Source organism: Neovison vison, chromosome 1 (assembly GCF_020171115.1).
Source record: "Neovison vison isolate M4711 chromosome 1, ASM_NN_V1, whole genome shotgun sequence".
NCBI classification, from domain to species: Eukaryota; Metazoa; Chordata; class Mammalia; order Carnivora; family Mustelidae; genus Neogale; species Neogale vison.
In genome coordinates this window covers 99,511,842-99,534,418 of record NC_058091.1, presented here as the reverse complement: position 1 = coordinate 99,534,418, position 22,577 = coordinate 99,511,842, and the positions used below count along the sequence as shown (strand labels likewise).

Below are 22,577 nucleotides of genomic sequence, written 5' to 3'. Positions count from 1 at the left end.
TCTTGAATCATCCCTCATACCAATTGCTCCAATTGTCTTTTACATTCCTGACTTAGAGCAAACTACCTGAGATCATGCACCAGTGAGATGTGCTTTAAATTATGGGGAGGGAGGGAATACCTGAAAGGAGATTAGTCATGTGGTGACACTGAAGATGGGTAATAGTAACAATAGGTATATTACATGTACTTTTCTGCTTGTTTGCAAATGTCTGTAATAAAAAGTTGTTTCTTTAACCATGCTCCAGTGAAAAGGAGGAAGTCTCCTGGACTCAGCCATTACCTTTCCTGTCCCAACACATCAGTCTTGGCGTCCTCATCTTCTTGCCTATCATCTCGTAAGAAGGCCAAGATACTGGACATGTGTTCTGGATTCCATCACCCGTCCTGAGAGATCTTGCTTTTAAAAGCATCCTCTCTCATTCCCATAGCTCTAATCTCACCCCACGGACTCCTACTCATCATCTTTACGCATTCAAGTTTCCCCAACTTCACAAAGGCCTTCACTTGACAGAGCAGACCTTTGGCAACTCTACATGAAAATAAGCACATTTATACTTCAGAAAAATCCCTATGAACTAAAAGTGGGCTTTGAAAACCAAGTTGACTGGGGGTCTGTGTTTGGTTGACTTAGAATGGACAGTTGCACAGCTCAACATGTGTTGGAAATACCACATAATACAAAAAGATTTGTACTTTTCCAACTAATTTAGTAGCATTACATCAGAGAATGTTTAGGTTGGAAGGGAAACCTCATTTGAACAGGTGAAGAAGGAAGGGTCTCTGATGATAAGGAACACAACTTTACTTAGATTGGGCAGGTTACCCTGTGCTAGGGTGAAGACCACAGTCTTTTGGGTGCTGCACTTCTATGATAAAAGGCCTGGGGTACTTCAATGTACTCAAATCAAATTCCAAATATAATGCAGTAGTAGGGGAAAAATGCTTTATGCCTCTTAAGCATTTTGTACTGTGTACACATGAGTTAAGAGATAGCCGTTTGTTTCTACCAATGAATTAAAATACAAAGCAAGAATATCTTAAACACCTGTCTGAACAGAGGTCTTTTGGGGGTAAGGGAGTGTCAAAGGAAAGGCGGTCTTAGCGGAGGCAAAATCAAGAGCCAGGAAGCAGAAAGATACCCTCAGCTTCACCCAAGCCATGAGGTATAGTGGAAAGTAAAAGATCCCTGGCCACTGCCTGTTAGTTACTATTAGTAGATCTCAGTTGCCTTATCTATAAAATTATAGCCAACAACCAAGATTGTTCTATGGATTCTAACCTGTTAGTTACTATTAGATCTCAGTTGCCTTATCTATAAAATTATAGCCAACAACCAAGATTGTTCTATGGATTCTAAATCAAAGTGCTTAGCATAAAACAGGTGCGCCACGAAGAGTAAATTACTGAGACCCCCGAGAGAGTATCTAAGGGATGTTGAAACCAAACACAACAGTAGGGTTGAAGCAGGTAACCCAAGCGGCCTGAACCTGTAAACCCCCACCCCCACCCCACCCCACCCCACCGCAGAGACCCTTAGGCACAGGCCCTCTGCTCTCCTCATTTGATCTCCGCGATCTCAGCGGAGCTGCTGACTCAGGGAAAATTGGAACCGGCGTGACCATCGGGAAATGTACTTTTTTCTCTTTGCTGAGAGGCCCGAAAACCAACAAGTCTGAAATGGCTGCTGCAACATTCTCAGCAGCGGTGGGGGGTAGGGGAGTGAGAAGATTGGAGCGCAGAGACTTTGCCCCCCAGCAGCATCCCCGGCATTGACCTCTAGCACGGAAACCGCACAAAGTGCTGAGTCACTGGGAGGCGGCACCGCGCGCCTAGAGGCGGGCCTGGCGCAGTCACGTGGCGGGGGCTCTATCACAACAACGACGCGGCGTGCAGCGTGCAGCGCCCGGGGCCCGCGCCGCTTCCTCCCGCGACTGAGCTGCTCTCCGAGCATGCTCAGCTCGACCCCGCGGTTGCGCCGCGTCGCCAGCCTCCCGGCTCCACGGTCCGGGTTTTCCGGGCAGTCCTGGAGGCGGGGCTTGCGGCTGTACCCCGTGTAGGAGGCGGGGAACCCTTGTCGCAGCTGGCGGTGGTTGATTCAGGGGGACTGAGTCCGGGTTTTTTTCCGAGAAGTATGTGAACAGGCATCCGCAGTTGGGCAGGCCTGGAGAAGAGCTGATTCTGCTGTCTACGAGCGCCTTTTCCGCTTAGCGACCATGAAAACCCTAAAAGATCTGTCCGGGGCTGGTCTCTGAAAACTTAGTCGTAGGAGTACAGAAGGAGAAGTAAACTTAAAAATGAAAAACGCTGTCAAATAGAGGGGATTGATTGTTGTTGAATGTGACTTCAGTTGATCTGTGGTGGGTTAACCCCCACCCCTCCCTCCACCTGTAACAGTAATTGGTAAAGGCACTGCGGCGACCATGGTTTAACTTTGACTTAACTGCCCAATAGTGCCACCGTGCCGCACCCGATTTGAGATTGAACAGAGCGCGGGGGCCCTTCAGAGTGCTGGCTGAATTCGGGTGGGAGAGGCCCCCTTTTGTGTCAACCGGAATCTGGGGCTGAATGACTCAAATTACAGTATTAACTGTCACTACATTCAGTACCTCGTAGAGCTTTGGCTAGACTTGAACTTAGTCTCTTAGTGAACCACCCTTGTGCCTGTATTCTTCATTAAAACGAAACTGATACTCTCCCAAGAGCCCAGCTTCAGGTATTGTGAGGAAATCCAGCAGGTGTAGGAGAAAAGTGTGTGCGTTGCAAAGTGTAAATGTCTACACCTGCTGTGTTTCAATTAAGTGGAATGCGAGCTACAGAGATAATCTTAAATTTCTCATGAACCATCTTTAAAAACTAAAAAGAAGCAGGTGAATTAGTTTAAGCACTATACTGTATCTTAACATATCCAAAATACAGTTACAACATGTAGTCAATATATGATTATTAATAAAATATTTACATTTTTATTTTTGTACTGTCTTTGAATCTAGTACCTCTCCTAGGCCACTAAATTTTCATTGGAAATACTCGATCTTTCCATATCAGAAATTTAACATACCCAAAAGTAAATTCACATTCCCGACCTGCTGCAAATTTATGTAAAAGTTTTCCAGTAACCAAATGGAATATCAATTTTGAAATTTATATTTAACTGGGTTAGAATAAAACTAAAATTCAGTTTTACAAATTAGCCATGTGTCAAATACTCAGTAGCCGCATGTGGTTGATGGCTATTGTGTTGAACAATGCAGGCCTATGCAAATGTGAGATGAGATTTTGAGAATAAAAAATGATCTTTTAGGTCCCTCTCCTGCATATGAAACATGAGCAACACAGCCTCCCCAACTTCCTACACTCCCTGCCTTCCATAGGAAGCCAAGATTTATACAAGCACTTTTCTATTAAAAAAAAAAATCAAAACATATAAATCATCTCTACCCTTAGAGGAAGTCACTAGTGTGGAGATTTTTTTAAATGATTTTATCCTACTGTAGAAACAGATGCATGTACAAATGCAACCAAATTAGGGAGAGGAATAGCTGGGACTCAACAGATAAACAGGAATGTGTCAGGTGGACAATTCCAAGCAGGGAAAAACAGTGGAAGGCCAGGACTGAACAAGCCTGGTGATATTGGTGCAGAGGGTAAAGGAAGAGTGGGTGCAGTATATGAGGTTGCTGAGTCAACCATGAACAAGTTAGAATGAGTTTTGGTTTGTATTCTTGCTGTGTGCTCTGGATGGAAACATCACCTGAGCTTCAAACACCCCCACAGCCCTGCCCCCATCCGCACGCCACACATACACACACTCCACTGTGGAAATTACAGCCAGACCTTGGGTATCCATGTCTCCAATCCCTGAGAAGGACACATCCACTATGAAGGGGTGTGGGAGAAGAGAGTCCTACAGCTCTGTATTCATTCAGCAGTTAATGAATGCTTACTAATGTTAGCTTTGTAGTTGATGGATGTGAGCACAATAAATACACACGTTCTGGCCTCAGTACATGTGTGATCTAGTTGCTGTCTCTTTTCCCTCCTTGACATCATCACTCTGTCAACACAGATTTATGGGGGTGAGGTACCGCCTTTCTCTTTCCCACCATGACAGGATCAATCCCAGTTGTTTCTAATATTTTCTCCTTGGTAAGCTCATGAAAACATCATTTTAGTCACATAATGGATGAATATTAGCTTTGGATGGGGGATATGCTGTTGGAGATGATTCCTTTAAACATCCGTCTGAAGATGTTGACAAAGTCCCTTTTGTTGCCATGAGTGGTGTCTGAGCCATCCAAAGACTTTATGTCATCAAATAATTAATTTAGAGAATACACAAATACTTGCAATAACACATTGTATATACATAAACCCTGTAGACAAATTGATTCCTCTTAACAGCCAGGTAATTTATTGGCCATCGACCCCAAGCACGTCTGCATCGTGCGCACTCTTACAACAGCCATAAAAGACAGAATTCATATAATTTTACACGGGTATGGAGATAACGTGCCCAAGATCTCACAGTCAGTAGATAGTGGAAACTGGAATTGAACAGGTGTTTCTTCTGACTCCCAAGCTATGATATTATTACCATACCCTGCAGCTCTCACCTGTTTTTTATGAGCGTGAGGCCTTTTCTCACCTCAAAATGAATACATTGGGTTGTTCATTAATTCAAATAACCAAATTTCTTCCCCAGCTCAAAGTTTATCTCTTCGGGTTAGAGAACACAGGTTTTCCCCTATCTCCTTTGCTTAAAGCGTGCGGAACCTCGCTCCCCACACCCCCGCCCCTTTGACTCCGCCCCAACCACGCCTGCGCACGCCTCCTCCGAGGCCTTCGTTGAGGCTCTTTGGGCGCTCGGCCACACCTCCTCTCCTGCACCGCCTTCTTTCCCCGCCCCCGCCCGTAGTCTATAAAATCCGGAGCGACGGATCGCACCCTGGAGCTGCGAGTGAGCAGATAGGAAGACTGGGCATGCTCTGTGGCGGCGCAGGTCTTGGTCACAAGTAGGAAGAAGCCAGTGCACGACACCGGTAAAGAGAAGCGAGAGCCGCTGCCGCACTGTGGCTGTAGGGTCCGTCGCCGCCGCCTCGGAGCAGCAGCGGGACGGGAGCCGGAGCGGGCGGAGGGCGAGGCCGCCGAGCCGAGAGCCATTCAGCCTGCCCTCCCGTCCTCTGCCTCCGTGTCCGCGCGGCGCGCCGGACCCCTGAGTCGGTCACCTGGGCGGCCAGGACCCCGCGCGGGGGAGCGGAGCGGACCCTCCCTCCGCCAGCTGTGGTCCAAGGGCGCCCCCACGGGGCGCAGCAGCTGCTGCCTCCGCCGCTTTTAGCCGGCAGCTGAGTGTCGGACTCGCGCCCCGCGCGCTGAGCCAGCGGCCGCGGTCAGCCCCGAGGAGAAGGAGGAGGGGGCAGCCATGGGGCTGCTGTCCCAGGGCTCGCCGCTGAGCTGGGAGGAGACCAAGCGCCATGCCGACCACGTGCGGCGGCACGGGATCCTCCAGTTCCTGCACATCTACCACGCCGTCAAGGACCGGCACAAGGACGTGCTCAAGTGGGGCGACGAGGTGAGCGCCCGCGGCCTCCGCCCCCGCCGGGCGCCCCTGTCAGGCCACCTCGCGTCTCCTTTGTTCGGCGAGGCGCGCCCCGCGCCCCCAAGGCTGTCCGCGCCCTGCGGTGCGCCCCGAGGGTCCCCGGACGCGTCCCCGCCCGGGTGCGCTGTCCCTGCTCTCCCCCGACTGGCGTCCGGAGCTCTCCCGAGCTTGGGGCCCTGCCCGAGCCTTCTCACTAGACTTCCCTCTCCCATTCATTCATTCTTAGGGTTTTCCCCTTCGTTGAACAAATGGGTTAGGCGCTGGGAGGGCGCGAGCGTGAGCAAGTGTGACATTTGGTGCCTCCAGGAGTTTTCAGTCTGGTGTATCTGCCGGCCGTGTATCGCGCTCTCGCGTCCGGTGTCAAAATACGCTTTTGCGATCAGTTGAGGGGGCCAGGTTGTCCTAGAAGGACCGTGGCCGCTAGGATTCAGGTCTTCAGGATGTTCGCGTCTGCCCCATCTCCTGCAGGTTCCTTTTTAAACCTCCAGCTGCTTCTCATCAGCTCCCTCTCACTCTCTTCACACGCCCTTCCTCGCCCTCCACGCTTTGCCACCACTTTTTAGGCACAGAACAGGCATTACAACTCGGTTTTCCTGAAGAGGGCGAAACTTTCTTGTACCACCATGCATGGGAACTCTTCAAGCTTCGCAGTTGGGATTTGTTAGTGCCTTTCCGTGGCCTGGATCCTTTCTTTACAAGTCAGTTTCAACATGTGTTCTGCCTAGAGCTGAAATGTCTTTGAATTTTCAATTTGTTGAACCAATTTGTTGAACCATTGTTTATTGGAATGATGTGGAAAGCATTGCGCCCCCCCTTTAGATTTAATTTTCTTCTGCCAAAGCTTTTTGTGCTCTCTTTCCGTTTTTTAAAGTCACATGTAGATACCATTCAGATAATCCGATGCTTTTTTGAAAAGTGCTATTTTTTTTTTTTTAACCATTTGGGTTCCATCGCTTGCTCAGGTGCAAATTTCTCTCTTAGTTGATGTTATTACTCTTGACCCAGGCGTCAGGGTGGTGCTACGCTGAGGCAATATCTGCTTCCTTGTAAAATTAGTTTGTCAGTTTCAAAAGTTGGACGATAATTCTGATTTTTACAGTTGAATTGCAATGTTTTAAGTTTCAAAAGTATAATAGCAATTCACATTTATACTAGAAGGGATTTATCATACTTTGGACAGAAAAGAGGTGTGGTATTGTGTTCAGTAATTCTTCAGTTTGATTCTGAAGTTCCTTGTTGCTTCGTAGCATCTGACATTGTGTGTTCATTTGCGTATTGTGTGCATTTAGTGATCTGTGCTCTGTCCCCAGGTCCTGGATTTTTTTTTTTTTCCTGTCCCACATCTCTTTGCTTATTTTCCCCCTAATAAACCAGCGTCTTTTGGAGTAGGGAATTTTGCAGGTCATGATCCGTGAGCAGGTTGACAGACAAATTTAGGTTCTCCTTGACTTTTTTTTTCCTCTCCAGAACTTAAAAAAAAAAAAAGTGAAATGGAATCAGATGAAGAGGATTACTTTGTCATAAAGAGGCAGCGTAGCATGTCAAACTTTTGAGTTATTTAAGAGTGCATGTGAGCAGGTCTGTATAGAGCCACATGTAAATTATTTCTTAGTATGGTTGCCAACTTAAGGAGTTTGAAAACCAGAGTCTCTTATTTATCATGGGAGGCTTCCTTGATGAGATGAGCTTCAGCAAAAGAGGAGGAGAGACGTTAACTACTTCGGTGTTAACTACTTCGGTGTTAGCGCCGTTCCTCGCACAGAGGAACTCACAGATCACATCTGCTGAAGTAGAAGTCTGCAGGCAAGGTCTAGTGGCAAGCAAGCACGTATTGTATGCAGAAGTCTTGAGAAGTCACTGAGAAACCAGCTGGGTAGATGGATAAAGTAGAGAAGGGTGTGGTGGGTGGTGTGGCCCTTGGAGATGGGGGATGGCTTTGCCAGGCAGAAAATGGTGTTTGAGATGTGATATGTTGGACTGCTTGATATGATATCAAATGACTGCTTTTTGTGGGAACTTTTAGTCTTAGAAGCCAAAAAAAAAACCAAAACAAAACAAAAAACCACCTAAAACCATGGTTAGGAGACCCTGCCTTTTGGAAATGCTTAGCCCTAGTTCCTAGGACAGTATCTGTATCTGGTAGTGTATATCAGAAAGAACCCTGGATTTGTAATGCCACTTGTATCCTATTCCAGAACCTGCCAAACTGCCTGTATGATTGTGAGCCTTAGTTTCCTCTTGTGGAAAATGACAGGGTTGGACTCACCTAGCTTTTGTAGTTTGAGTAAGAACCGTTTCAATAACCTTTTTTAATATTAAAAATTAAAAAAATTTTTTTAATGTACACATTTTTTTTATGTACACATTTCAACCAGAATGTTATTTTTGAAATTCACCTGTAGATAGTCTTTAAACTCTTAAAGCAAAGGCTACGAATCGCTGAGGTAAAAATGGGTTGTATTCTAAAAGTGTGTGCTGGCTTTTTAGAAATCAGAAGTATTATCCTGTGATAACCTTATGAATGTGTAGATTCCCAGATCAGCTTACAGATGCATCTTTCACGTTTGGTGAAAGAGGTCCTAACCCTAGCCACCATTTATTGTTTCTGGAGGAAATAGAAGTTCTAACTCCTGGGTTGCAGGGAGAACACTTCATTTTGCCCCAGGATGGGGGAGTACTCTGGGGGAGAGGTAAGATGGATGTTCCTGGGTGCTCTTTTTGCCTGCTAAAATTTCTACTCTACATATAAAAAAAAAAAAAGAAAAGCACTTACCTTTTCACAGCATACACAAACTTTTCAGGTGCAGATTTTGTTCATAACTGGAATTCGCCCATTAAAAGACAAACTTAGGAAACGTAGGCTGCAAACGTGGCAGTAAGGACAACTTTTGAATTCACTCTAGTGTTACCTGCCTGCCAGGCCTTTTCAGCTACTTAACAGCAGAGGCATTATCAGAATTGAAATCTGGCTGACTTCAGGTCCATTTCTTAAACATGCAATACTAGGTTTTGGATTATTTACAATGTGTGAGATTTCATCAAATCTCCTTTTACAGAGTTCACAGTACAGGTTGTAGAGGTGTCAGAAAACAACATTTAAAAGCAAATGTAGGGACGCCTGGGTGGCTCAGTTGGTTGGATGACTACCTTCGGCTCAGGTCATGATCCCAGAGTCCTGGGATCGAGTCCCGCATCGGGCTCCCAGCTCCACAGGGAGTCTGCTTCTCCCTCTGACCTTCTCCTTGCTCATGCTCTCTCTCACTGTCTCTCTCTCAAATAAATAAAATCTTTAAAAAATAAATAAATAAATAAAAATTAAAAGCAAATGTATAGTTTTTCTAATTTTTTTACCCCAGTGTAGTGGCTCTTAAAGTTAAGAAGGTAAATTGTCCTCTAGTTAGCAGAGAAGTGCATGTGAATTTAGGAAAATAAAACATGTCCTTGATATTTGAGTTTATTCTTACCATGCATAAAGCCAGTAAAGCTGGGATGGGATACGTTAAGGGCTGAAATGTCATCCATTGAGTTTGAAGGACAAATTTGCCTATGTAGGTTAAGAATGCTTTAAGTGACTATTTAGAAAGTGCATTGTTAATTAATAAGCTTATGATCCTATGGAAAAATAACTCTGAGCTATAAATCTAGAATAGACAAAAAACATTTTCATTTGAGTGTTAATTAACGTATAGCTTTGGACAAATTGCTTTATCTCAACCTCAGTTTTTTTAATCTATAAAATAGGAATGATGATGCTTTATAGGGTTAAGATTAAATGAGATAATGTTGATGAAATGGTTTACAAGTAAGTGTCTTGCCTTTTGAGTAAAGGCTCATAAATGGTAACTTGTTCACTTGGATGTTTTTAAATATCTGCTATATCTCATTTAAATAACCATGGTCAAGCAGACTCTTAACGATTGAGCATAAACTGAGGGTTGCATGGCGGAGGGGAGAGGGAGGGATGTATTAAACAGGTGATGGGGGTTAAGGAGGGCACTTGTGATGAACCCCCAGATGTTTGTGTGTAGTGATGAATCACTAAATTCTACACCGGTAACTAATACTGTTAGCTAACTGCAATTTAAGTAAAAACGTGAAGGAAAAAAATAATTTAAAAAATAGCCGTGGTCATTGGGGAATGAAGCATTCTGTGTACGTGGACTTTTTTTTAACCAGTTAACTTATATGTGTTTTTTTTCAGATATAATTATATTCCATTAGCGTAGTTATTTTTAATGGTATTGATGGTGTTTGGAAAGTACAGTATTTCTGAATTGCACTTAAAAAATCTAAATTTAAATCTTTAAATCTAAAGGCAGTAATGCCTTTAATGCATTACTGGACACAGACTAGAATTAGATGTTGAGCACAAATATTTCTTGATAGTCATTAGGAATGTTCAGGTTTCTTACATAAGTCATTGAGTATTTTGTGACCCATAAAGCAAAGTTTTATTTTTCTGTTACTTTGCTATCACTGTGGACATTGTTTTAACAGTATTCATGTGTTTCTAAAGCACAGTGGTGAAATCAAGGAAAAATAAATTTGTGTCTGAACTTTTCATGTATTCAAAGCATCTGAATATGTTGTTTAGAAAACTGGGGCATTAATGATGTTGCTGGTATTGAATGGGTGATATGCTGATAAGCTTGTTAATACTCTGTTTATACATTCATGGTTTAACCAAGTTAGGTGGGTTTTCATAAACATTTTACCATCTTTTTTTTTTTTTTAAGATTTTATTTATTTGACAGAGAGAGATCACAAGTAGGCAGAGAGGCAGGCAGAGAGAGAGAGAGAGAGAGAGGAGGAAGCAGGCTCCCTGCTGAGCAGAGAGCCTGATGTGAGACTCGATCCCAGGACCCTGAGATCATGACCTGAGCCGAAGGCAGCGGCTTAACCCACTGAGCCACCTAGGCGCCCAACATTTTACCATCTTTATTGTTATAGTTGACATGCAGTAAACTGCACATACTTAAAATGTAGTTTGGTAGGTTTTGGTATATGTGTACACCTGTGAGACTACCACCACGATCAAAATAATATACATCATCTCTAAAAATGTCCTTGTACCCCTTTGCAATTCCCGCTTCCCTTCCCACTTCTCTTCCCACCTCCACAGGCAACCACTACTTTGCTTTCTGGCCCTGTAGTAGAGTCGCATTTCCTAGAGTTTTAGATCTAGGAAATCCTAAAGCATGTACTTTTCTGGTCTGGCTTTTTAGGCTACTTGTATATTTTGGGATTCATTCATTTCATTGCATGTATCAGTTGCTCATTCCTTTTAATTACTGCATTATATTCCATTACATGTATATATAGGACTTATCCATTATTTGGATATCCAGTTTTTAGCTATTATAAAACTTGTATGAATATTAGTGTATAAGTCTTTGTATGGACTTACACTTTTATCTACTTTGATTATTCCCTAGGAGTGTTTGAACTTTTCAAGGAAAGTACTGAACTTTTTAAAAGTAGTGGTACCATTTTATATTCCTAGCGGCAGGATATACCAGTTTGTCCACATTCTTGTCTTCACTTGGTATAGTCAGTCTTTAATTTTAGCCATTCTAATAAGTGGGTGATGGTATTTCATTGCATTTTTAATATGCATTTGCCTTAAGAACAGTGATGATGAGTATCTTTTCATTTGATTGTTTGCCATTGGTATGACTTTTTTATGAAATGTGCTTAAAGCCATTTCCCTCATTTTGAGAGTTCTTTATATATTCTAGATGTAATTCTTACCAGATAATTTACATTGCACATATGTTCTCCCAGGCTATTTTCCTTCTCTTACTAAGGATGTCTTTTGAGGACAGAAGTTCATTTTAATAAAGTCCAGTTTGTCCAATTGTTCTTTTATGGATCGTACTTTCCGTGTGTTACCTAAGAAATCTTTCCTTGATTCAAGGTCACAAAAGTTTTCTGCTGTATTTTCTTCTAGAATTTTTATGACCTTAGGCTTTACATTTAGGTCTGTGATCCATTTTGAGTTAGCTTTGTCTCTGGTGTAAAGTATGGATTTTTTATTTTGGTTGCCCCAGCACCATTTGTTGAAAAGACTGTCCCTTCTTTGCTGCCAGAGGTACATGGCCTTTGCAGCTTGTCTAATTCCAGTTGTCTATGTGTATATCTTTATTTCTGGAGTCTTTGTACTATTCTGTTGATCTGTCTATCTTTATGCCAGTACTATACTCTTTATATAGCCATAGCTTTATAATACGTTGTGAGATCAGGCAGCGGTTAGCTCTCCCAACTTTGTTCTTTTTCCAGTTGTTTTGACTTTTTTTAGGCCCTTTGAATTTCTACATGATTTTTAGAACCAGCTTGGCAATTTCTACCAAAAACAAACCTGGGATTTTGACAGCAATTGCATTGAGTCTGTAGATCATTTTGGGAAGAATGGACATCTTAATAATGAGTCTTCTGACCCAAGGACAAGTAAATCTTTAACTTCTCTCATCCTTTTTTTTCTTTTTTAGTTTTTTAACATACAAGTCTCACATTTTTTGTTACCTGTATCACGGTTTCGTGTTTTTTTTCCCTATTGTAAATGGTATTATGTTGTAGTTTCTGACTGTTCATTGCTAATATATTGAAATAAAATTGATTTTTACATATACATCTTCTGCAGCCTTACTAAACTTCTTGGCAGGAGAGAATTCTGCCACTGAGCCACCCATGCTAAACTTCTTGAACATGTGGAATACAGTTCTAATAACTAGTCTAATGTCTTAGCTAATTCTGTCACCCTTGTTATTTAAGATTAAGTTCAGTTTTATTTTCTGAATGTTTCTCTGCTTTGCACGCCTGGTAATCTTTGACTGGATGTCAGATATTGTGAATTTTCCCTTGTTGGGTAAAATATATTCCTGTGTTCTTTAAGCCTTGTTCTACAGTACAGTTATTAGGAAGTAACTAAGTCCTTTGCGGTCTTGATTTTATAATTAGATCTGGAGAAGTCTCTAGGGCTATTCCCTCTACTGAGGCAAGACCTTTATGAATATTTTCCCCAATGTCCCTGAATAAGGAGTTAATATATTCTGGTTTGTGGGAACACACTTAGCCCCAGCTTTGGGTACTTGGTACTTTGGTACTCCTGTATGGGTTGGTTTACTACTGAATCCTTAAGGGGGAATCCTCTGCAGATCTCCAGGGTTCTCTGTGGTACTTGGTACTGTGAACTCTAATTGATTTGGTTTCCTCAGACCTTCAGCTCTATCTCTTCAATTCAGGGCATACTCCAGGTTCTGCCTTACCTTCCTGCCCCTGATCTAGAGCCTCCTCTCTTCTGGCAGTAAGTTGAGGCAATTTGTGGACTCGCTTTGCTTTTCTCCCCCATAGATCAGGAATCTCTGCCTTGTGTTAACTGCTATCCAGTGTCTTGAAAAAGCTGTTTCAGGGACGCCTGGGTGGCTCAGTTGGTTAAGCAGCTGCCTTCGGCTCAGGTCATGATCCCAGCGTCCTGGGATCGAGTCCCACATCCGGCTCCTTGCTCGGCAGGGAGCCTGCTTCTCCGCCTGCCTCTCTGTCTGCCTGTGCTCGCTCTCTCTCCCTCTCTCTCTGACAAATAAATAAATAAAATCTTTTAAAAAAAAAAAAAAAAGCTGTTTCATATACTCTCTCTCATTTTGGCTGTTTCAGATGGTAAAATTGGTTGCTTTTATTCCCTCTTGAACAGAAGTAGAAGTCTTTCCTATTTTTTCTATTCTCCTTTCAGCTCTGTTCTTTCTCTGTAAACTTTGTCCAAAGGCTGGCTGTCCTCGTGGTTATAAGATACCTCCAGCAATCAACATTTAGCCAAGTTTCTTTTTATTTATTATTTTTATATTTAAGTAATCTCTACATCCATCTTGGGGCTTGAACTCATGACCCCAAAGTTGAGTTTCATGCTCTTCCAAATGAGCCAGCCAGGTGCCCCTAGCAAATTTTATTTAAAGTCAGGATTTTCTTTGCCTTTATGCTATGATGTTTGTCATTTAATATCACTGTTTTCGTCCTATGATTGGGTATTTGGTGAAAGCACAATTATTTGAAAAGTTTGCATACATTTTTTGAATAGACTTTAATTTGAAGATGCAAGTCTAAGTCCTGGGTCTTCCCCTGAATGATTGTGTGATCTTAGACACAGAACTTAAATTATTATTATTTTTTTTAAGATTTTATTTATTTATTTGACAGAGATCACAAGTAGGCAGAGAGCAGGCAGAGAGAGAGGAGGAAGCATGCGGGGCTCGATCCCAGGACCCTGAGATCATGACCTGAGCCGAAGGCAGAGGCTTAACCCACTGAGCCACCCAGGTGCCCCCAGAATTTAAATTCTTAAGACCACAATTTCCTCCTCTGTAAGACTAATAAAAAAAAACAAACAAAAAAATCTACCATTTAGTTTTGTTTTGTTTTTTTTTAAGATTTTATTTATTTATTTAAAGATTTTATTTATTTATTTGGCAGAGAGAGATCACAAGCAGGCAGAGAGGCAGGCAGAGAGAGAGAGAAGGAAGCAGGCTCCCGGCTGAGCAGAGAGCCCGATGCGTGGCTCGATCCCAGGATCCTGGGATCATGACCTGAGCCGAAGGCAGTGGCTTAACCCACTGAGCCACCCAGGCGCCCCCGATTTTATTTATTTATTTGACAGACAGGGATCACAAGGAGGCAGAGAGGCAGGCAGAGAGGGAGGAGGAAGCATGCGGGGCTCGATCCCAGGACCCTGGGATCATGACCTGAGCCGAAAGCAGAGGCTTTTACCCACTGAGCCACCCAGGTGCCCCTACCATTTAGTTTTGAATTGCGTGTTTACATATGTATAGTTCCTAATTGTATTTTTTAACAATTTACTGAGAATACTTTAAATTCCATACGATTTATAAAAATCAGGAAATGCATACAAGAAATGGTAGAATTTATTTCCTTAACTCTATCACCTTTTGGGTTTTAGCATTGGTCTAAGATAATATAGTTCACTGGCTACTGACAAAATAATTATAAAGCCATGAATACTAGGTTTCTAGAAATTTTTTTTTATGTCTTAAGCCTATTTGAGCTTCACAATTTTTCTATTAAAAGCAAGATGGTATTGTGAAAATGTTTTCTTGAAAAAAGTTGATATTGAAATTTCACTTACGTATGGCAGAACACTAAAGGCTTTATTTCCATGATGGAAAACTTTTAAATTAAGTATTTATTGTGTACTTCCTATATATTAAGGACGTAACTATGCTAGGTCATGGGGTTGAAGAGAGAAGTCAAGAAAAGCGAGAAGCTCTCCACCCTTGAACTGGAGTGAGAGGCAGATGGGTGGATGCGCGGGAGGGAGGAGAGGAAGAGTTTGCTGTATATCTAGAGATCCTGGGAGTCTTATGAATGGAAGGTGGGGAGTGAATCTTCTGGTAGGTCTCAAAGTGAGTTAGAGAAGCAAGGAAAGGGAATGCACAAACGTGAGATTACGGAGGTGCCTGATGTTGAGGGAGTATTGCCATAACACAGGACTAAAGCAGGGAAAAGGGAATGCCTAGAAATTGAGGCTAGAAAAGTAGGTTGGCTTCAGGCTGTTGAAGGTCCTTTAATAGGCCATGTCAGGAGATACAGTATTGTTAAATCCAAGACTGGTACAAGGGAATTCTTCCAGGTCCCTTTGATCATAGTGTGAAATGGAATGGATTGGGAGGATTAACTAGAGACAAGGACCACACTACGGAGGCCGTGTCATTGCTAAGTGAGAGAAGAGAGTGTAGCCTACGAATCTGGAGAAAAAGATTTGCATATATTAAAGAGAAACTTCAGGGGCACTTGGGTGACTCAGTCTGTTTTTGTGTCTGCCTTCCCCTCAGGTCATGATCTCAAGGTCCTTGGATCATGTCCCACATTGGGCTCCTTGCTCGGCGGGGAACGTGCTTATCCCTCTGCCTGCCTCTCCCCCTGCTTGTGTGCTTAACTCTCATTCTGTTTCTCTGCGACAAATAGTCTTTTAAAATAAAAAAATAAAATAAAATAAGATACTTTAAAGAGGGAGAGAAAGGACGAGGCACATGGGCGGTTAGGTTATGTCTCTCATACCCATTCCTGGCAAAGATGATCAGATGAATAAGACTGCTTGGCAGGGTGGTTCCTTGGGGGAACTGTTGGTTTGGATATTCTGTTCTGCAACCCTTTAATTTAAGGAGCCCTCCACTCATTCAGTGGAAATAGCAGGTAAGACCGAAGAAAGCTGGAGCAACATCTGAGCTGTGTGTATGGTGGGGCAGCCACAGGCCTAAAGATGGTGCTTAAAACCCAAGTGGAGAGCCAGTTAGCCCAGGGAGAAGAAACCTTGGCCACACCTCAGAACCTTGATGAATCCGTGGCATCCTGAGAGGAAGCTGCGTAGCGGGTAGTAGCGCTGTCCTGTGCGGGAAGGAGGAGAGCGTGCTTTCGAGAGCTTTGGAAGGATGGGAACTGAAGTGAAGCACTGTATTTGCTGGTTGGGGAGGGACTGGAGGCTTTGGCAGCAGCCTATCTGGAACATATTAAGAATTTGCAAGAAAAGCAAAAGTTGGTTTCTGGCCAAAATAAATGGCACAACGCCTATGGATGTTTTCAGTGCTCATAGGGTCCTTAAAATCTTGGTTATAATTTTAGAAAGAAACAGAATGGAACTATTTTAGTTGAACTGGATAGTATATGAATTTGGGTATCCCGTAAGGAATAATGTCTATGGCTGTTAAGTTGTCTCCGTAGCACGTTGAAAATGATTGTAATGGATTGAGTATTTTAGAATGGCAACCCTGAGTCTCCAGTCGAAGATTGGGTTTCTTAGACCTGGTTTAAGACATTGGGGAAACATGATTAAACCTCAGTCTTGTAGCCCAAAGAGCTCATTTTGGATATAGCTTGCTAGCTATTCAGAAACTTTGGTTATCTGGATTGGTATATCCTTGGAGAGTTTATATGGCTACAGTTCTGCTGTTGGACACTGGAGTGCTTTCTGTATGCTTAGGATTTCTGTGTCTGTCATGGTCAGACCATTTGGGATTTGGTAGTTAAACTTATTTCCAGAACAAAATTACAAAAGGACCCCAAACCAGATGTTCCTCATTACATAAATGTTCACACACATCCATTGGTCTTGTCTCCCTTCCCCTGAGGTCCTTTTTTTAGTCCTTTGGATTTGGTTAATGCTTTTTTTTTTCCCCCCCTGGCTGCTGATGTAGCAGAGTTAAAACAAAACTGTTAGGCAAGAGACTCCGTGACCCTTTTCCTGGAAGCTAGTAAGATTCTGGGCTGTGACTCTGCCCTGTTTGGATTATCTGTGGGGGTCATGGGCTGGGGTGCACAGGGCTCCACAGATTTTAATGCTCCAGAGAGATAGTCAGGATCTTGAAGTACCTGTAAAAGCTGGCTGGCACTTGTCTGAAGTGTTTTTAAGGGTTAAGGGTTGCACCAGTGACCTGCAACCCTAGGAAGTTAACATTTTTTAATTAAAAAAGTTTTGGGGGCGCCTGGGTGGCTCAATGGGTTAAGCCTCTGCCTTCGACTCAGGTCATGGTCTCAGGGTCCTGGGATAGAGCCCTGCATCAGGCTCTCTGTTCAGCGGGGAGTCTGCTTCCACCTCTCTGCCTACTTGTGATCTCTGGCTCTCTGTCAAATAAAAACTTTGTTTTTTAAGATTTTATTATTTGAAAGTATATGCTCTGAGCACTTTAAACCACAGACAAACCTGAAGAGGTTATTTAGGAATATGTCCTTCATTTCCTTCTGGAAATGTTGACCTATTTACACAAGTTGGGTACGTGGAAGGTACCTTCTTAGCCAGCATGCTTCAGCAGCCCTGCCTGTGGTTAAGCATGGTAGTCCTCTCCTCTTGGCCCCCCCAAGGCTGCCACTGCTGTACTGAATTGTATCTAGGGGTCCTGATCCTGGGGCTTTAGTACTCAGAGGACTAGGAAGTAAACAAAAGGCTTCTAAGGACAGAGTTTATGTACTTTCCTCCTAAAAGCGTCTCAAGCCCTTACCCTGAGAGCACTCACTTAATACACAATTCTGAAAGCTTGGCATCTGGCTTCTCACCTCAGGATGAATTATAATAAACAGATCAATCGAGGCAGAAGCGAGAGAGACCAATTCAGAGAGCAGTTGTGAAAACCACATCTAGATGTGGCAGCCCATTGTACTTCTAAGAACCTTGCTCTGCTGTGATTCTAGTTAAATGAAATTACTGATGAAGTCTGAAGCCTTAAAAAACGAAAGTGGGTTTAGGACCTTCCTATTGATAGCAGAGGAGGATGTAATCAACTTTAGAGGGACTTCCACTCATACATACATAAAAATTTTTAAGATATCATATGTTTAAAAGGGGTAAACTTTGGACAATAAGACAATGCATTTGAATAAAATTACCTTCCTGGCAGTGCAGAGTGAGTAATGTATTTGAAAGTGAAAGAAAAATGGCTGATCATACACTAAGAATTTCTAGAAGAGCTTAATAGAAATACAGATTTCCCCCATCAACCAAAAGTAAAGCATCCCTATGAAACCCTTTGTAACCCAAAATGGTGTAAAGAGAAGAAGCAATTACTGTTAATATATGGAAAAAATTTGGGGTGTTTCCAGACTCCCAAAATAACCTTAGACCTTTTTTCCTAAGCTTTTATTTGAGAGAGAGCATAAGCACAGGGAACAGCGGAGGCAGAGGGAGATGCAGATTCCCCACTGAGCAGGGAGCCCGACTTGGGGCTCGATTCCAAGACCCCTGGATTATGATCTGAGCTGAAGGCATCTGCTTACCCAAATGAGCCACCCAGGTGCCCAACCTTAGACTTTCTTGGTACTTTGGGATGTATCTTACTAATGGGTGCACAAAATAACCTAACATAAAGTCTAGATGCTCACTGACACAGGTCAGAACTATGCCTACTTTGGACTGATCTGCTGGATGTGGTTCCCAGGGATGTTTGGGGTGCCAATTGTCTCTATAAGGGCTTGCTGGGGGGGCCATTATTTTCGCCTTTTTCCATAAAGGCAAACAAAAACCTCCAAATTTCTTTCAGTTAGCAAAAACAGATACTGTTATCTCTCACTTTCTGTAAGTTTTGCATTATGGCATTTTTTGCTTTTATGAAAGACCTACGTTAGTATGTTTTTTACTAACCAAAAGAACTCCAAAGAGGATTTTTGCTTTTGTGGGGGCCTGGGGGAAGGCAGTTACCATGCTAATGTAAGGTCTTTTTTAAAAGCAAGTGGCCCACCACGAACTTTTGGAAAACGGGGAACACTCTTCATTCTAATTAATTCTGTTTGCGAAAGTTTTTACAGGGACACTCTACTTTCCGATAACGGGGAAACCTGTGCTCTTCTAGGACTTTCATACAAATGAAGTGGCTTGACTCAAATTTTTGAAAAGCTGGGATACTTGTATTGCTTTAGAGCTGGAAGGAATTTTTTTCTTGCCCCCGCTTATTTCTTCAAATGATGAAGCTAAGGTGCCCAGAGTCTAAGACAAATTCCAAATGTCTGTCATGGTAATATTTCTAAGAAAAGAGGGGAAAATTAAGACTGTTCTGAGCAGGGTGGTGCCCCCTTGGGGATGGGGACAAGGAAGTGCTTGTGCTGGGGGAGCCGGGTGGTCAACAAAGGTTTCTCTGAAAAGGTAGCACTGAACTTGAGACCCACAGGAGTCAGCTGTGTGAAGGGCTAAAGTAAGATCTTCCCAAGCAGAGAAAAGTGCTGTCAAGGCCCTGACTTGGTTGTTGGAAAAACAGAAGTGTGGCCACAACATGGTGGGGAAAAGGGAGGTTTGATGAGGGGTGTGGTGTTTTTTGCTCAGTGGGAGCCGCTTGAAAGTTTCAAAGAGGAGGGGGATGACTGGATCTGCTTGGTGCAGGAACCCAGGACTACTTAACTGCAGAATTAGGCAGTGTTCTACACCATGAGCTTTCACTTTTAACTGAAGCCAGTGGTCCCTGAAACAAATGCCAAAGGAAATATTCTGGTGAGATGGTGCTTCCCTTCCCATCAGTGACCTATTCTGATAGTCTCTATTTCGAGATCTTTCTGTAATGTTGATTATAGCCGACAGCATTTGGAAAACACCTCTGAGACACTGTTCTTGTGGGCGAGGCTACGGTTACTGAGGCAGAGTAACCGTAGCCTCGCCCACAAGCTGGAAAACAATAGCCACCAGCATCTGCGGGGTGCTGTGTAGTTGCTACTACTTTAGGCAGTTGACACAAAGCTTGTCCTCTTCCCAGTATCGGATGGACTCTAAAGCCTGCTTCCCCCATACACCAGCTCCCAAGTAAGAAGGAGGAAGAGTGCTCGGACAGTCTTCATGGGCTCCAACCCAAGAGTAGATGGAAGGTGGACAGAAAAAGAAAGAGGAAAGGATGGTGGTGATAAAGGAAGTCGGCTTTTTTTGTTTGAGTGAACATATAAATATCTTAGAGCCACAGATGCTCAAGTGTTTTTCGTACCAGATGGCCAGTGATTCCCTTCTAGTGAAACGCCAACATCCTTTCAAAACTGTAATATTGAATATGCTTGGTAAATTTTTCGGTCTGCGGGACAAATGCTAACAGGTTTAGTAATGTGGCTGCGGCCTTCCCAGCTAATCTTCTGCTGGCAGTGGAGCCCCTTGAAAGGGCAGAGGCGGGTGAGCCCTTTACATGAACATCAGGCTGACCTCACTTGATAGTTATGCAGCCTGTGCCAGCCTCGGCTGGGGGCAGCAGGTACTGGGCCAAAATCGAGTGCTTTGACTTACCTCTTTAATGTGAACTTGAAATCTGGCAGGAAAGGAGTTTGTATTCATAGGAGTCTCCGTCTTCCACATCCCAGTGTAAGGTTAGAACTGTGCTCTGAGTGGGATCTGCCCAAACATCCAGGAATCTTTCCTGAGGAGGGAGCCCTGATGTTGCCTTTGTGAGATGGAATTATGCAAGAGTGTGCTCAGATTCTTGCAGTGGTGAAATATAGCATTAGAACTGGAGTTGTTGAATCTCTGCCCACAACCCCCACAGCCTGCTCTGTCACTGGGGGCATAGGTGAGCCCTTCTGGGCACAGCACTCACTTTGGAGATGGAATTTCTGTTTTAGCATTGGCTTTCGCTTAGTCTTTTTAGAAAGTGCTTTTTTTTTTTTTTTAATTAAAAAAACCACAAACCTTAGTTTGGTGGGCTATTCTACTAGTTCTAAAAACTAAAACTCCAAACTTCTATTTCCTGGGCAGTCCTTGAATTCAGACCAACCTAACTTCTACTGTAAAGGAGTATCCTTGTTTTCTTGCTCTCCCAGCACTAGGTGTGCATTTGGGCAGAGCTGGGTACCACCATGGAGAGTGGGTTTTCTCTCTCCAGGAGCAGCATGCCCCCCCCCCACGAAAGCCCTAAGCTCACCCACAGCTGCTAGGAGCCACCTCACAGGTTCTTGGTGCACAGCCCCCAATACTGAGCGCCGCAGAGCAGTCGATCCAGAGCAGCCTCTGTGTGGGGACCCAGATACCTCGCTTCTTGTTAGCCATGTGGTGACCAGGGCTCTGGCTGAGGAATGTGTTCACAGCAAAGAGCTGAGTAATGCACTTGTCCTTGGAACCCAGAAGCTATAGGTCTGAAATACAGATGTTTTTAGGTAAATAAAAACTATATTTACAATACTGGGTCTTCAGGAAAGGTTAACGTTTAGGGTTAGGGTTGTTTTAACTGCTGAGTGCCCTCACCATTGGTGACTTGACTTGATGGAACTGCCTTTTGGGTGGTTAGTTTCTGTGAGAAACTAAGTTTGGTTGGGTTCTGCTAGATTTCATTAGAGCATGTGAATTCCTTAACATAGTCTTTTTTTCTTTTCTTTTTTTTTTTCTTTTTAAGATTTTGTCAGAGAAGAGAGCACAGGCAGGGGGAGCTGCAGGCAAAAGGCTGACGGCTTAACCAACTGAGCCACCCAGGCGCCCCTTCTTTCCCTCCTTTAAAGTCTTTAATTTTTTCACTTAGGCTTCATATTACTAATCTTGGCATGTGAAAAAATTTTTCTCTGTGTGGGCCAAGATAATGATTCAAGGAAGTTACTTCACTGAACCATACAGGAAATTCACTGATGTTATGTATTGTTAAAATTGAGATTAACACATTATAAATAAAAAGCCGTGTACTCTGTAAACTGAAGTCCTAATCTAGTCCTAATCTAGGATGCCAACAGAAGACCAGGTCAGGGTGAGGCCACATTTATTTTGTTTTCCAAAAGCGTAAACTTCCCTAGAGTACACCCTGTGTAATTCTGTAAATTAACATCTGTAAAAGGACATCTCCTAGTAGGAGAGAAAGTCAAAATACATCCAATAATTTAAGAATTTGATATGTCTTTAGACTAAACTAAAGCATTCTTTGGGGCCCATGTGGCAGTTTAATATAACCTATCAGCAGTTTAAAATCTCACCATATACAAGGCTGTACAAAAGCACGTGTGTCAAGAGTTTCTGCCTCATGGTTACTAGTCCCTCAGAAGTGCTTAGAAGTTACCACATAAAACAGTGGTTTTGATATTTGTAGGGTCACCAGATGTGTCTCACTTGGGAGTCTGCCTTAAATCCCATTCTGAGCCCCATCAAATGTCATTATATCCATATCAGAATTTTTTACTCAAGTTGATTCAGTATTTGAAGCACAGCTCTTCTTTTGGTCTCCTCATTTTGGTCGTCCCTATTTAAGTGCAGGTGTTTAAAACTAAGCATCATGGCAGCTGGCTGCTCTTGGTGGGTGCTCTGAGTTTGGGTCTCTTGCTAGGTACGGAAATAAATGCCATCAACTGGACAGTTGAGCGTGCACTCAAACCTACTGGTTTTTGTATTTTGCCATGTGTATTTTACCATGTGAGAAAACGGTCTTCTAGACAGAAGACTTGGCTGCTAGCTTTAAAACTGCTTCTAATGTTGGGGCGCCTGGGTGGCTCAGTGGGTTAAAGCCTCTGCCTTCAGCTCAGGTCATAATCTCAGGGTCCTGAGATTGAGC

The 22,577-nt window shown here is 43.2% G+C and overlaps 1 protein-coding gene across 1 annotated transcript in view; it reads left to right on the top strand.

Annotated features, from left to right (window-relative positions):
• The first annotated feature begins 4,998 nt into the window (after window positions 1-4,998).
• Window positions 4,999-22,577, top strand: part of GCLC (glutamate-cysteine ligase catalytic subunit) — a 48,268-nt gene continuing 30,689 nt past the window's right edge. The window contains exon 1 of the mRNA XM_044252954.1: window positions 4,999-5,571. Within this exon, the coding sequence (XP_044108889.1) occupies window positions 5,422-5,571 (150 nt within the window). The 5' untranslated portion in view covers window positions 4,999-5,421. The remainder of the gene's footprint in view (window positions 5,572-22,577) is intronic.